The following is a 13,141-nucleotide window of genomic DNA, read 5'->3' on the forward strand; positions in this document are numbered from 1 at the left end:
CTGCAAAATAAAGATGATATAATAGTACCTACCTGATAAAATTATTAAGAGAATTAATTTAGTATTTATATATGTGTATAGAACAGTGCCCTGCACGTAACTCAATAAATATTAGCTGTTATTTCATCATCATTATTATTATCCTTCAGAACTTCAGCTGAATAGGATTTATTCCATTTTGCAATATATTTTCTAGCATTAGAAAAATGCCTATCAAACAACAACACCAAAAAAAAGAAAAAAAGAAGGGGGAAAAAAGGTCTTTTATTCTTTCTTCCCTAAAAGAATGTTAAGATGTTAAGTAGTAGCAGACCTTAGGAAATTCAGATGTTAATTGATTCAGGTTTATTTCCAGATATTTTCTCTCTGGACTTTATTTATATCTTGTCTATATTTATATTCATATCATGAAAAAAAACTGTAATGCTTAAATTTATCAGTTTTCCCCAAGTATGTACCTTTCTAGTGCTTCATTTACTCAGTAATAACTTCACTAGATAAACATTTGTTAAACATTCTTTCTCATGTCTTACTTGATCCTCACAATAGTTGTATGAGGTAGGATGGACTAATGTTACTCTGTTTTACAAATGAGGAAGTTTAGATTCAAAGATACTAAGTAACTTGCCCATCAAATAAGAGCCAGGACTTTAACCAATTAGTTCTCCATAGATCTTGGCCTCTCAAGGTGAACTTGCTCTCATATTTCTACAATAGCTTAGAGTTTGAGTTATTATTAATTACCAAGATGTTACTTCTTCCACTTTTTAAGGAATTAAAGAAAAAAGCACACCAAGAGACATTCATTTACCCTACTATCAGTTGAATTGATCATATTCCCTATAAATCATCTCTGTGCATGCATTTAGTCAAGAATTGTGCTAATTAGGAGTGATGTTACAATAGTAAGCAAAATAGACATAGACCCTGCCTTCATGGATTTACAGTTTGCTGGCAGAAGCTAGCCATTAATATATAATTTATACAAGTGTGTAATTGTAAATTAAATGATAAAAATAGAAGAATAGGGAGCTGTTGTAAAAGCATATGGAGGAAACTGGTCTGATGAGGATGGTCAGGAAAGGCTTCCCTGAGGAAGTGACAGCTGAGCTGAGATCTTAAAGATGAATAAGCATTAACTGAGTTCCGTGATAGAGAGAAGAGCAATTCAGGGAGAGGAGACTACACGTGCGAAGTCCTGAAATGGGAAGGAGCATGGAACTGAAATGTCAGTGTGGCTGGAGAGTGAGTTGAAATACCTGGGCCTATGTAACTTTTTTCATGAGTTCACTCTTCTTAATGTTTAGTGAAATGATACTGTTAGCAACTTGAGTTAATTATTAACAAGAAATGCTAAATAAACTGGTCACCCTCCCTACTATTAGATTTAGCCACCTCTGGCATTTGGATATTCTAATGCTTGTACATTTTAGAGAGATTGAGATTTAAAACAACAATTTTCATGACACATAAAACAAAAATTTTGCCACTAGTACAAAAGAAAAGGGTCTCAAAAATAGAAATTTCAAATACGTTTTAAAAATCATATTTATTATAAAATAATCATGCTCATTTTAGAAAATTTAAAATACTGATCAGTCAAAAGAAAATAATCATGACAACCTTATCACCTAGATAACTCTTAATTATTTTGATATATAGACTTAGAGTTTCTTTTTATACTGAGAATTTTTTTTAAACATTTGGGATCATAGTCTCTTTTGTATTCTGATTGTTTTTGCTTAATTAAACGTGGATGTTTTTCCTTATTTTTAAATGTTCCTTTATTTTATATCATTTTTATTTATTTATTTTTTTTGCGGTACGCGGGCCTCTCACTGCTGTGGCCTCTCCCGCCGCGGAGCACAGGCTCCGGACGCCCAGGCTCAGCGGCCATGGCGCACGGGCCTAGCTGCTCCACGGCATGTGGGGTCCTCCCAGACCGGGGCACGAACCTGTGTCCCCTGCATCGGCAGGCGGACTCCCAACCACCAGGGAAGCCCTTTATATCATTTTTAAATAAATTTATTCCATTTTATTTTTTGTGGAAATATAGCAGTCCATTGTAGAATTATGTAACAAAGCAGACAAAACTCAAGGAGCTTTTGCTCTAGTTAAGGAGACAGATAAGTAAGAAAAATAAATACAGAGAGAGGGAATAAGGGAATACTGGGGTGATTTGACTTACATTTTAACAGGACCCCTCTGGCTGCTGTGTTGAGGATAGACTGAAGCAAAGGTGGGAGTAAGGAGGCCAGGAGTATATTGTCATAATCCAGGCAAGTGATAATAGTGGCTAAGACCAGTTTGGTGGTATTGGAGATGGTGAGAACAGTTTTCAAAATAGAACAACAGAACTGCTGATAAATCGAATGTGGAATATAAGAGAAGGAGAGGTATTAAGAATAACTCCATTGGGTTGGTGTGAGTCGCTAAGGAAGGGAATTGCCTTTGGCTGATTTGAGGAAGACTGAGAGAAGCAGGTTTGGAAGGAACATCAGGAGTTCTGTTTTGAATGTATTAAATTTGAAATGTCTAATAAACATCCAAATGGAGATACTGAGTAGGCTATTAGATATGAGCCTGGAGCTCAGGCAAGAGACGTAGGCTGGAGATGTGAATTCGGGAGTGGTGACATATAGATGGTAGTCAAAGCCAAGAAAGAGAGTGTAGACCAAGAGAGAGGAGGTCCAAGGACTGCTTCTTGACAAATTCCAATGTTTCGAGAGTTAAGAAGCTGAGGAGGAACCAACAGAGACTAAGGAGCAGCCGATGGGTAGAACCAGGAGGGTGTGAGGTCCTGGAAGCCAGGTGAAAGTGTTTCAAGGGGGAAGAATGAATCACCTGTGTCAAGTGCTGCTCATTGGTCAAGTAAAATAACGACTGAGAATTTACCATTGGATTTGGCAATGTGGAGGTCTTTGTTGATCTTAACATCAATACAGGTAGTTTTTGTGGCATGGATAAAGTAAAAGCTTGATTTGAGTAGGTTTCAAGAGAGAATGAAAGACAAATTAAGGAGAGCAAAATTGGACACTTCAAATGAGTTTTTTTGTGAAGAGAAAAATGGAGGGAAATGGTAACAAGAGAAGGGCTCTTTTAGCTTGAAAGAGATATGCCGATAGGAAAAAATTGTGATGATGCAGAGGAGAAAGGAGAACTGCTGGAGCAGTGTTCCTGAATAGACACAGATGGAATCCATGCAAGTGGAGGGGTTGGCCTCAAACTGAATATCAGTTGCCCTTCTAAAACAATTCTAACATGATAACCTATTATATTTAATATTTCATAATAGTTGCTTTTTCCAGATTAAGAAATGTATAATTTAGCTGTTGTTGCTTGGACTAGGAAAGTCCTTAATCAGTCTGTGTGTCTTTAGGCATTATGTGAGGTGAGTAAAATACAAAGAATGTATTTTTTAGATGTTAAAGGCCTCTGTTGGCCAAAAAAGAAGAGAAATCTTTTGGCTCTAGTTCTCCTTTACTATCCCCTTACCACTTCACAAAGATATGGATTAATTTACATCTTAAGTTGGCTAAGAATATGGACTATTTTTAGCGATGTATTCTCAAAGTATATATGATGTGGAATGAGTAAAAGTAATTAGACCAACTTTTGTATATCCTTTATATACAGTAGCCCTGGGAAATCTCCCTACTGTAGGTAGAATTGCATTTACAATGACAAATCCTGTAGTGAAACTACCTAGCTAATGATTAAATCTCCTTTACAGATTAAGATCTGATAAGGTACTCAACAGCTCCTGAGTTTTTACTTACTGTTGATAAGTTCTTTCTCATATTAAGCCTAAATTGGTTTTCACGTAATGAATTATAATTTGCTTTTACAGCTTTAAGGCTTTACATAACAATTTTAATTCTTCCTACATGCCTTTGAAGCGGCTGTAATGTTTCTCAGTCTTTTTCTCCCTATTAAACATTGATATTCTCTCCTGTTGTCTGATAGCGTTTTTTTGAGCCCCTTTCAACCTCATCAGCTTTAGCTCTTTGTCAGTGTCCCTCCTTAAATACACTGCTCAGAATTGACCATATACAGGCATACCTCATTTTATTGCACTTTGCTTTATTGTGCTTCCTAGCTACTGCAGGGTTTTTTTGTTTGTTTGTTTGTTTTAACAAATTGAAGGTTTGTAGCAATCCTACATTGTCAGATAATGGTTAGATTTTTTAACAATAAAGTATTTTTTAATTAAGGTATGTACATTGATTTTTACACATAATGCTGTTGCACACTTAATAGGCTACAGTATTATGTAAACATAACTTTCACATGCACTGAGAAACCAAAAAATTTGTGTGACTAGCTTTATTGCGATATTCACTTTATTGCACTGGTCTGGAAGTGAACCCACAATATCTCCGAGGTATGCCTGTAATATTTTGTGTTATTGCTTAATTAGTACAATCACATAACCTCCTTCTTTTTTCTAGATACTATCCTTTGATGAATGCAGTTTATAATCATGTTCGTTTTATTTTTAGCTATACCATTCTCATGGGGCTCACAAAAGCTTAGAAAAATTCTAAGACCCAAATCTCAACCTGTGCTTTTGTAGTTATTTTTTTGATCCAAGTACAGGACCTTATTTTATTCCTTCATTTTGTCAAATTTGGCCTATCATTCCAAGCTTATCAACACATTTTTAGGTTCTTTCTTTTAACATAGCTATTGTGTTTCCCAACTTTCACATCAACTCTAAAACTGAGGTACCTGCCTTCATCTAGGTCATTGCTAAAAATGATGAACTCAACAGAGCCAAAGACAGCCATAAAACACTCACTAAAAAATGATATGCCAGATATTTATTTAACACCTTCTATTTGCACTGGCCTGGCCACTGGGAAATTATAAATAAAAAGAAATCCCACAGCCTAGCAGGAGAACAGATGCACAGAATACAAAATTCTGTAGGATAATTACTACAATGGAATATGAACAAAATGGATTGGGAGCACAGAGGAAAAAGCTCTTGAGTCTTCCAGGCAGAAGCTTCCTTCCAGGTTGATAGTTGTCTTGTCCTTCAATCCAAAAAAGTGCACATCCACCTAACTGACCTGTCTCTATTTCACCATCTTGTTCACAGGGATATGGTGAAAGGACATATGCTTGCTGAAATTTGGCCACATTCTATTTACCACTTTTCTCTTTTCTACCAGCCTAATACCCTGTCCAAAAAAAAAAAAAGTTAGACTGACTTTTTAATTTAATTATTTATATATAATACATATTAATTTACGTACATACACACATACACATTAAGGAGCAGCAGCAAGGGAAGTGTGTGGTTGAATAGAATAGATTCCCCAAACCAGAAGAAAATGGAGGCATATTTGCAGGTTGTGAGATCTCTCAGTTGCCACAGTTGAGGTTGCAAACTGGGCTTTGTGCTTTCTGATGGCTAGAGGAAAAAGGGAAACACGATGTTCTTACTGGCTGGGAGGGAAATAATTCCTGTTCTTACAGAGGAGCAAAACTTTTGCTATACTGACGAGGCACAGTGGGGACTCATCACGGCTTCACTGAGAGATATAATGGATAATGTCCTGAGCATATGTTCCTGCTGTAAGGGCAAAAATGATTACATTAGGACAGTGTTTCCTAAATTTTATTATCGTATAGGAAATTGTTCAAGGAACAAATTTAATAATAAAGGCTGAGAGAACTTAGAAAAAGGAAAGGTGTGCAACTTTGTTTGAACAGATAAACAAATTCATGGGAGATAAGAGATCTTTTATAGGGGACACACTTACTAGCTTTTCCAGAACGTGATTCTCCCTCAGCACCAGGTTGAGAAGTGTTGCATTAGGCTGTTGCTTATAGCATCCTTCATAAGAGAAGAACACCTGTTCCTTTGTATCTTAATAATATTTCTTATATAGCCACACAATTTGATTCTTTGACCAGATACATACAGGAAGCTCTGAATTAATCAAGTTCCTCTACTGGTGGACTTCTGTTTAGAATAGACTGATATACATTGCGAAACTCCCAGAGGGAGATTTCTAAAACTTATTTGACCATATCACCCTTTTTGGTGGTATTTCTGTCCAGGGAGCATGCGTTAGGGAACAAAGAAAGGGATATTTTACATAGGCTTCAAGCAGCCTCACCAAGGAGAAAGAATGCGGCAGCCGCCTTGCCACATACCCGTCAACCCCAGCCAAGGGTGCATGTCTGGCAGCGCTGCTCTCCCACACTCCAGAATGGTGTGGCCTCTCATCCAAGAGTCTTCTCGTTTCCTCGTGCCAGGAATCAGCGCACAGGTTCCCCTCTTCACTTCCGCTGCCTTTTTCAAGAGGAAATTGTGATAAGTGCAAGTTAGGAGCTTGTTGTCACATGGCTTTTGGCAAGTTAGACTTTTGGTTAGAGACCCTCGACACCGCAGTTAACTTTGCTGAATTTGTGACTAAAACAGGGTTTACAATCTACTCTCTCCACCTGGCCTCCATCTCACTCACAATATCATTACATACAATAAGTCTAACATGTTTCTCTTATAAGTAGTTTTTAAAAATTTATTGTAAACAAGCAAAACGTCTTGGGCAGTTCATTCTAATTTGATTCCTTTGGTTTACCTTAGGAATCCCCAAATCCGAAAATGCAAAAAGAGCATTTTATATAAAATATAATACAACAGTGACTTTTAAAATAAACTTAAGCAATAGTACATTTAAAGAATACTCCAATACCAAAAAAAAATGGGGGGGGGTGGAATTCCCTCACGGTCCAGTGGTTAGCACTTGGCGCTTTCACTACTGAGGCCTGGGCCTGGGTTCAGTCCCTGGCCAGGGAACTAAGATCCCACAAGCCACGCGGCGTGGCCAAAAAAAACTCCAATGAATATGAAATTTTACTCATTTATTTACATACTCCAGAATCACACCTAATATTGTCTTGGATACATGCATTTTATAACTGTAAATCCATACATCTGAAAATTTGCATTCTCCTACGTATTCTCCTATGTTGACGGAGACAACATTCTTGTAATCCTTAATATCTAGAAAAATACTGGAATATTGTCAAGGTTGACAGATTTGAAGCCAGTTTTTATTTGACAGTTGAGTTTTTTCAAACTTTTTGCAGCTTTAAAAGAGCTATTGATGTCATCATATAAATTACCTTTTTTTCTCTGAGTTATTTCCTTGGGTTGTAGTACGACGCGTGGGGTTGCAAAGTTAGTGAGTATCATTGATTCCTAGCTTTTGTGTGACAGTGATTTTCTAACCTTTCTGTTTTCTAAATTCTAGGTACAGGAGCTCCACGAGGAGGAGGCACAGTGGGTGAACTATGATGAGGATGAGTTATGTGTGAAGATGCAGCTAGCTGATGGGATCTTTGAGACCTTGATCAGAGATACTGTTGATGTTCTGAATCAGATCAGTGAAAAACAGGGGAGAATGCTACTTGTGTGACATCTTGCAAATAAATCGAACACTGAGTGCTAATATGAGTCCTGGGCCTTTCTGCCTCCTGATATACACCCCATCTCCATCATAGCAAGAGTGCTTCTGGACCTTGTACCTGTTCTTAAAGACTACTGGTTTGGAGTTCATGGGACAATGAGGTATATCTGGTATTACAGCCTTAGCCTTTAGAGACTGTCCACTGGAATAACTGGTTGTTTTCGGTGGGCAGGGTCTGATGTTGACACACAGTGTAATCCTACACCTCTTGTTAGCATCCCTACTGGGTCTCAGATGAGGGCTGAAAGCACCAGACTTACCTCTTAGCTTAGACTAGGGTATCACTTCCTTGAGTCTGAAGTCAAGCAAGAGAGGTATATAGATGTGCATCATACCATTTTTGAAATGGAATCCTGGTTTATACCATGAAAGTCATAAATGGACATTATAGTCTCTAAACAGTATTAAACCCTGAACTACTTTCAGATAGGCAAGTTTAGTAATGTGTGCCTATTTCCCCTTGTGGAGTTCATTTCATTTTGTTTTGAAAACCATTTTCTTCCATTATTGCAATTGAGCAGCACCAAGTGGACTGTCAAGTTAACAGACATCAGTGGTAGCCTTGCTTCCTGAGCACCATCTAAAGAATTTTAAACTTTTGCATTATTCTTAATTTTTTCTCTGTGAGCATGAAAACAAAGAAGTGCCCCCACTGAAGACTGGGCTCACAGGACTGGTGCAGGGCTGGTTCTTCCACCCCTTGTCTACCCCTGCACTTTTCTTACTTCTTCTGAACCTCTGCCAGCTGCTCCCAGAATCACAGATCCTCAGGACCATCTCAGGCATCGAGGCATGGCAGAAGTGGAAATAATTCATTTTGGCCTTCAAACTTTTAAGCTCCCATATCTCCCCAAGAAGTCAGAGACGCTGTTACTTGAATGATTTAGGAAATGAGTGTGTGCACCAAAGACAAAAAGATATTGTCTATTGTTTGTGTGCTTGTTTTACGCTATAGAACATTTTTTTAATTTATTTTAAGATAAATTATTAAGTTGAAAATGTATGTCCCTATTCAGAAGTGAAAGATTCTTCTTGTAATAGTTAAACTTCTGTCTTGAAGCTTCTATGGTTCGTAGTCTTTGCACAGGAAACTTAACGGTTTTAACAAACCCATACACATATTGAAGAAGGCAGTTTAATTCAGTAAAAAGAAGATGAGCTCTTCTAAGATCACCTGCAGTAGCAGGAATGGGGTAAAATGATTTAAAGACACTGTAAAATTCAGTTCTGCCTCTCTTGCAGCATTGCTTCTCACAACTATTACCTGTATCTGAAAAAAATATATAGACTCCAGCTGCTATGTTAGAGCATGTGTGATGCTCTCCTGGGACCTCAGTACCCTGCCTTCTTGACTGGTTTCTCTGAATCAGTCCTATCCTTCAAGTAATCTAGAAGAATGTGGATAATCTTAGGCGTGAATGTAAATGCCTTAATATTGAAGGTCCTGATTAGAAGCATGATATAAGACATCCACTGGATTCATACTTAGAAATATCCTGGAATGTTATAACTTCAAAATATGTTAGGAAAACCCCAAAGATGGTATAATCTTTAAGTGTGCATGTTCATTCATTTCTGCCTCTTTCCTCCCAACTTGCCTTTGCGTCTCCAATGTTTTACTATGCACACTTCCATTCCTCTTCGGTTCCATCTTGTCATTATGAGAAACTTATTGAAATAATCATTGGAATACTTGCATTTTGCACAATGACTGGTATGATAGCTCTTGACAAATAAGGAAAGCACTGAAATGTTGTGACTGGGTCTCGGGAAATGCTCAGATTGATGTTGCCAGCATTGCTTCTAGGCTTTTGATGTTGAACTCTAGTCTTGTAGCCATAATGAGCAAATTGACTAAGAGAAGCTAGTGTTTCTTGGGGTTATTAACCAGTAGTGTGGAGATATTATTTTCATGTGGCCAAGAAAAAGCGAAGCCTTTTCTTTTCAGTTTGTGTTATTTGGAAGACGGAAAAACATCTTGTCTACATCCTTTGGCTGTTTGTAGGATTACATAGTCCTTATGATACTGAAACTTTACAGCTGCTGTAAATTTTTTATAAATGAATATGAAAATAATATAATAGGAATATAGGTTGTTTTTCTACATACTCATTATTTGGACCTAAATAAATTTTTAATAATGTTTATCTTTACTCTTTATGACATTGTGATTCCAAAAATGAAAAAAATGATATAAGTCCACGGAATCAGCAACCTGGACTTAAAGTTCCCTGGTAAGAATGCTGCCAAGAATGTGGCAGTAGCAGTCCTAACATACTCCAGCTGTCTTTACTGTCTTGAGAATCCTGGGTTCCAGATAAAAGAGGCAGGAATGGATCAGTCTTACTCTTTGCTAGAAATGATTATCCATAGTTTGGTAGCAGAAAACAAAGGAATCTATAATTAGCAGATTTCTTATTGCTTTAACTATTTGGGTATAATTGAAAATGGGTTAATTGTTAGCATTAGGAGTGATAAACATGGATACCCAGCCACTCGTTCCATATTGGGATCTTTTTAATCAAGCTCTGCCTCTTAACCAAGAATCTAAATATTCCCTCTTTGTAATCTTTGTTCCTTCTCCCCACATTCCCATCCTCTTTCACTCTTTCTTCATAATTCCTCTAAGAAAAAGATCTTTGCATCAGCAGTAATATCTTTTAGAATAATAGCACTATCAGAATTTAGCAGTAAACCAACATATAGGCTTCAGATTTATTTCTGAGTCCAAAATAATTTGTGCTATCCAGGGCACTTCACTCTGGGTTAAATAAGTACAGGGTATAGATTCCCTCTTCAGGTCTAAACAGGAATTTTTACTCTAGGGAAAAGTGGGAAGAGCTCAAAAGTAGTTAATAAGGAAGGTAATTTGTGTTTCTTTTATGTAAAAGAAAGGAAAATTCCTTCTGTGACTACAGGTCTCTGAGAAATTACCTTTCAAAAGAGATTTCGTCGCTCATAAGAGTGTTGTGGCCTATTGATAGAAACAATTTTGTTCACTTTCTTGTCTTGAAAAAAAAAAGTGGCCTTAGCTTTTTGCAATACTTGAATAAAGTGTGTACTCGCACAGCGTTAGAGACTCATAACTTTTCTGCAAGAAGTTCAAACTTACATCTTCTTTTACTACCTTAAGAATACTAGTGAATAAAACATTAATTCAAAGAGCAAATGATAGAAACTACAATGATGTTTAATGCAAATTGTAGAAATTTACATGTTTACAAATCATCTTAAACTGGTTGTGCAGCAATTCAATAAACTGTATTATAAAAATGTGAAGAAAAAATGTAAACTGATGTAAAGGAGGTACTGTCATTTTAATTCATCTATATTTAATAGCTTTTCCTTCTGAACTTTGCAAAGCCTTCTCGGTAAACACATTGCAAAGCATTCCCTGGGAGGCCCCGCCTCCCTGTGTGTACTGTATTGTGCAGACATGAAAAACAAACCCGTTTACTGTGTATGTGTAAATAGCCTGGTCATCAGGCCTTTTTCAGTCAATAGTCACATCCAGTGCAACTTTGCACAGAAGACTTAGGGTGTGGTTTGTAAGTATGATCTGTAAAATAACTGGGATGAGTTCCCATGTACACCTGTGTAAATAGATTTGTTAACTGAAATGTACTTTAAGAAAAGATGAAATGTGTAAATAAACTGATTTGTAAATTAATTTCATGTCAGGTGTTCATTTTTTTCACCTTCTGAGCCAAGTTTAGAAAGCTAGTCTCCATAAAATTCACTTCTGATCTGTTATTGGGTGGCAGAGCACTTATGATCGAGCAAAAGAGTAAAGACGAGCTGCGCGTAGGACCTGTTTACATAAATGCCATCCCCACGTCCATCTGAGCAGCCTGGGCTTTGACATTCATAACTCACTCCTTCAACAGTCCTTGCGCCCACCTTCGTGTTCTGAGCACTGTGCCCAGTGCAGTGGAGAGAGCAGACGACAGACATGATCCCTGACCTTGGGGAGCTTAAAGTCTAACGAAAGAGAGTCATCAAAAAATAATTTCAAAAACAATGTATGCCAAATTGCGGCAAGCCCTGCAAAGGAAGCATACGCTGGTTTGAGAATATATATTTAATACAAGGACCCAACAAGAGTAGGGGAGTGAGTCAGAGAAGAGTTCCCTGCTGCATTATAACTTTGTGTTCTATATCGATGGACTTCTCCCCTGTAATTCAAGGCAAATGTCTTTTCTCCCAAATGACTTGAATTCTGATCACCCTTTACAAAGTAACATGTGGAAATGTCACACAATTAAGTGGGTGACGAGGAAGAACAACCATCTGATGAGGTGTGGCTATAATTTATTTCTAGAAATATAAGCTTGGAGATTAGAGCTGGAAGAATAAAAGGATTGCCAAGGTGGAAACAGTTGCCATTCAGGATTATGAATCATCTCTGGTCCAGCAAGTTAGACGTAACCACCACCATCTCACCTGAATTCCTCTGGTAGCCTCCTGATGGCTATCCCTCTTACAGCTTTAACTCCTACACAACCATGTACATTAAAGAAATTCTCAGAAAAAGATCCCGTATTGCAGCAAGTTCTAAGTTCTTCTGACTCTTATAAAACAGATATTTGAAAAAAAGAAGGAAAAAAAACAAAAAAAAAACACCAGATATTTGAGTGCCCACAATGTGCCAGATACTTTTTGTTGGTAAGTCACGATAGTAATGACAGCTTGAATCTTGGAAAAAAGACCAAGTACCTGTTTCCTTGAATCAAAATATATGAAAATAGTATTGATAGATGGGAGGATGGTGGTTGACACAGCAGAGCCAGGAATGGTGAGACCAACACTGGTGAGACTTACAGAGGTGACTGCTGGAGAAGCAAGCCAGTGCTCTATAAAATCCCAGAAAAGCTCAGAAATTGGAGGCAGCGACTGCCACAGAGAAAGCTGTGAAGTGTGGCATTGTTTCGTTGGGTGGCCAGGCTGTGGAGCCAAGATTAAAAGGCAGGTAAGTGCTACCCAGGGGAGAGACCAGTGTGTAAATCGGAGGTCACTGAGAACAGACAGCAGCACCCCAAGCTCAAGGTACTGAGTTTCCTTACAGAAAGAGAGGAGAGAAAGCACACAACATCCGGTCCCTTGCAATGCTTTGGTCCCCCATGGCCAGCAGGTCCATCCAAGGCCTGGAAGCTTAATGGGGTACCATTAAGTTGGGGTTTTGATGGCTTTGTTGTAGATGTTTGAGCCACTCACTTCAGTGTGTTTTGGGCCCATCTGTCTGGGGGGATGGGGAGCATGAAAGCTCTAGTGATGTCACAGGAGCACGTCCGTTACTGTGTTTTGGGGGCTGTGAATGTGGTGTCTGGACCACAAGGGAATTTCTTTGGATATCTGAACATATGGCAAAGTTGTTTCTTTAAGCTACAACAGTGGTCTCTGAGTCTACATGGCACACAAATATGTGTCCAGGCGTGAGTCACTGGGATCCATGACTGGGGACTTGTGGTTCCATGTGGTCAGTTTGCCACATTTGTGTTGGGCCTAAGCCTGCTTCATGTGGCCCAGTTTGCCATGTCGCACGGCCTGCCCTCGCTGACAGGAGTCACATGACTGTTCTATCTTTGGCTTTCATTTTGGGGGGCGAGTCATTGTGAGTTGGTCCATTTTTATATCTGAGGTGGACATTTATGTTC

At 38.1% G+C, this 13,141-nt stretch overlaps 1 protein-coding gene across 2 annotated transcripts in view; it reads left to right on the plus strand.

Annotated features, from left to right (window-relative positions):
* Positions 1-11,128, plus strand: part of CEP350 (centrosomal protein 350) — a gene marked incomplete at its 5' end in the record, with an annotated part of 126,095 nt that extends 114,967 nt beyond the window's left edge. For both annotated transcript variants that reach the window (XM_082655305.1, XM_082655306.1), the window contains one exon: positions 7,278-11,128. In XM_082655305.1, the coding sequence (XP_082511431.1) occupies positions 7,278-7,436 (159 nt within the window). In that variant the 3' untranslated portion in view covers positions 7,437-11,128. The remainder of the gene's footprint in view (positions 1-7,277) is intronic.
* Between the last annotated feature and the right edge of the window lie 2,013 nt (positions 11,129-13,141).

This window comes from Grampus griseus (assembly GCF_964374135.1).
Source record: "Grampus griseus genome assembly, chromosome: 1".
NCBI classification, from domain to species: domain Eukaryota; kingdom Metazoa; phylum Chordata; class Mammalia; order Artiodactyla; family Delphinidae; genus Grampus; species Grampus griseus.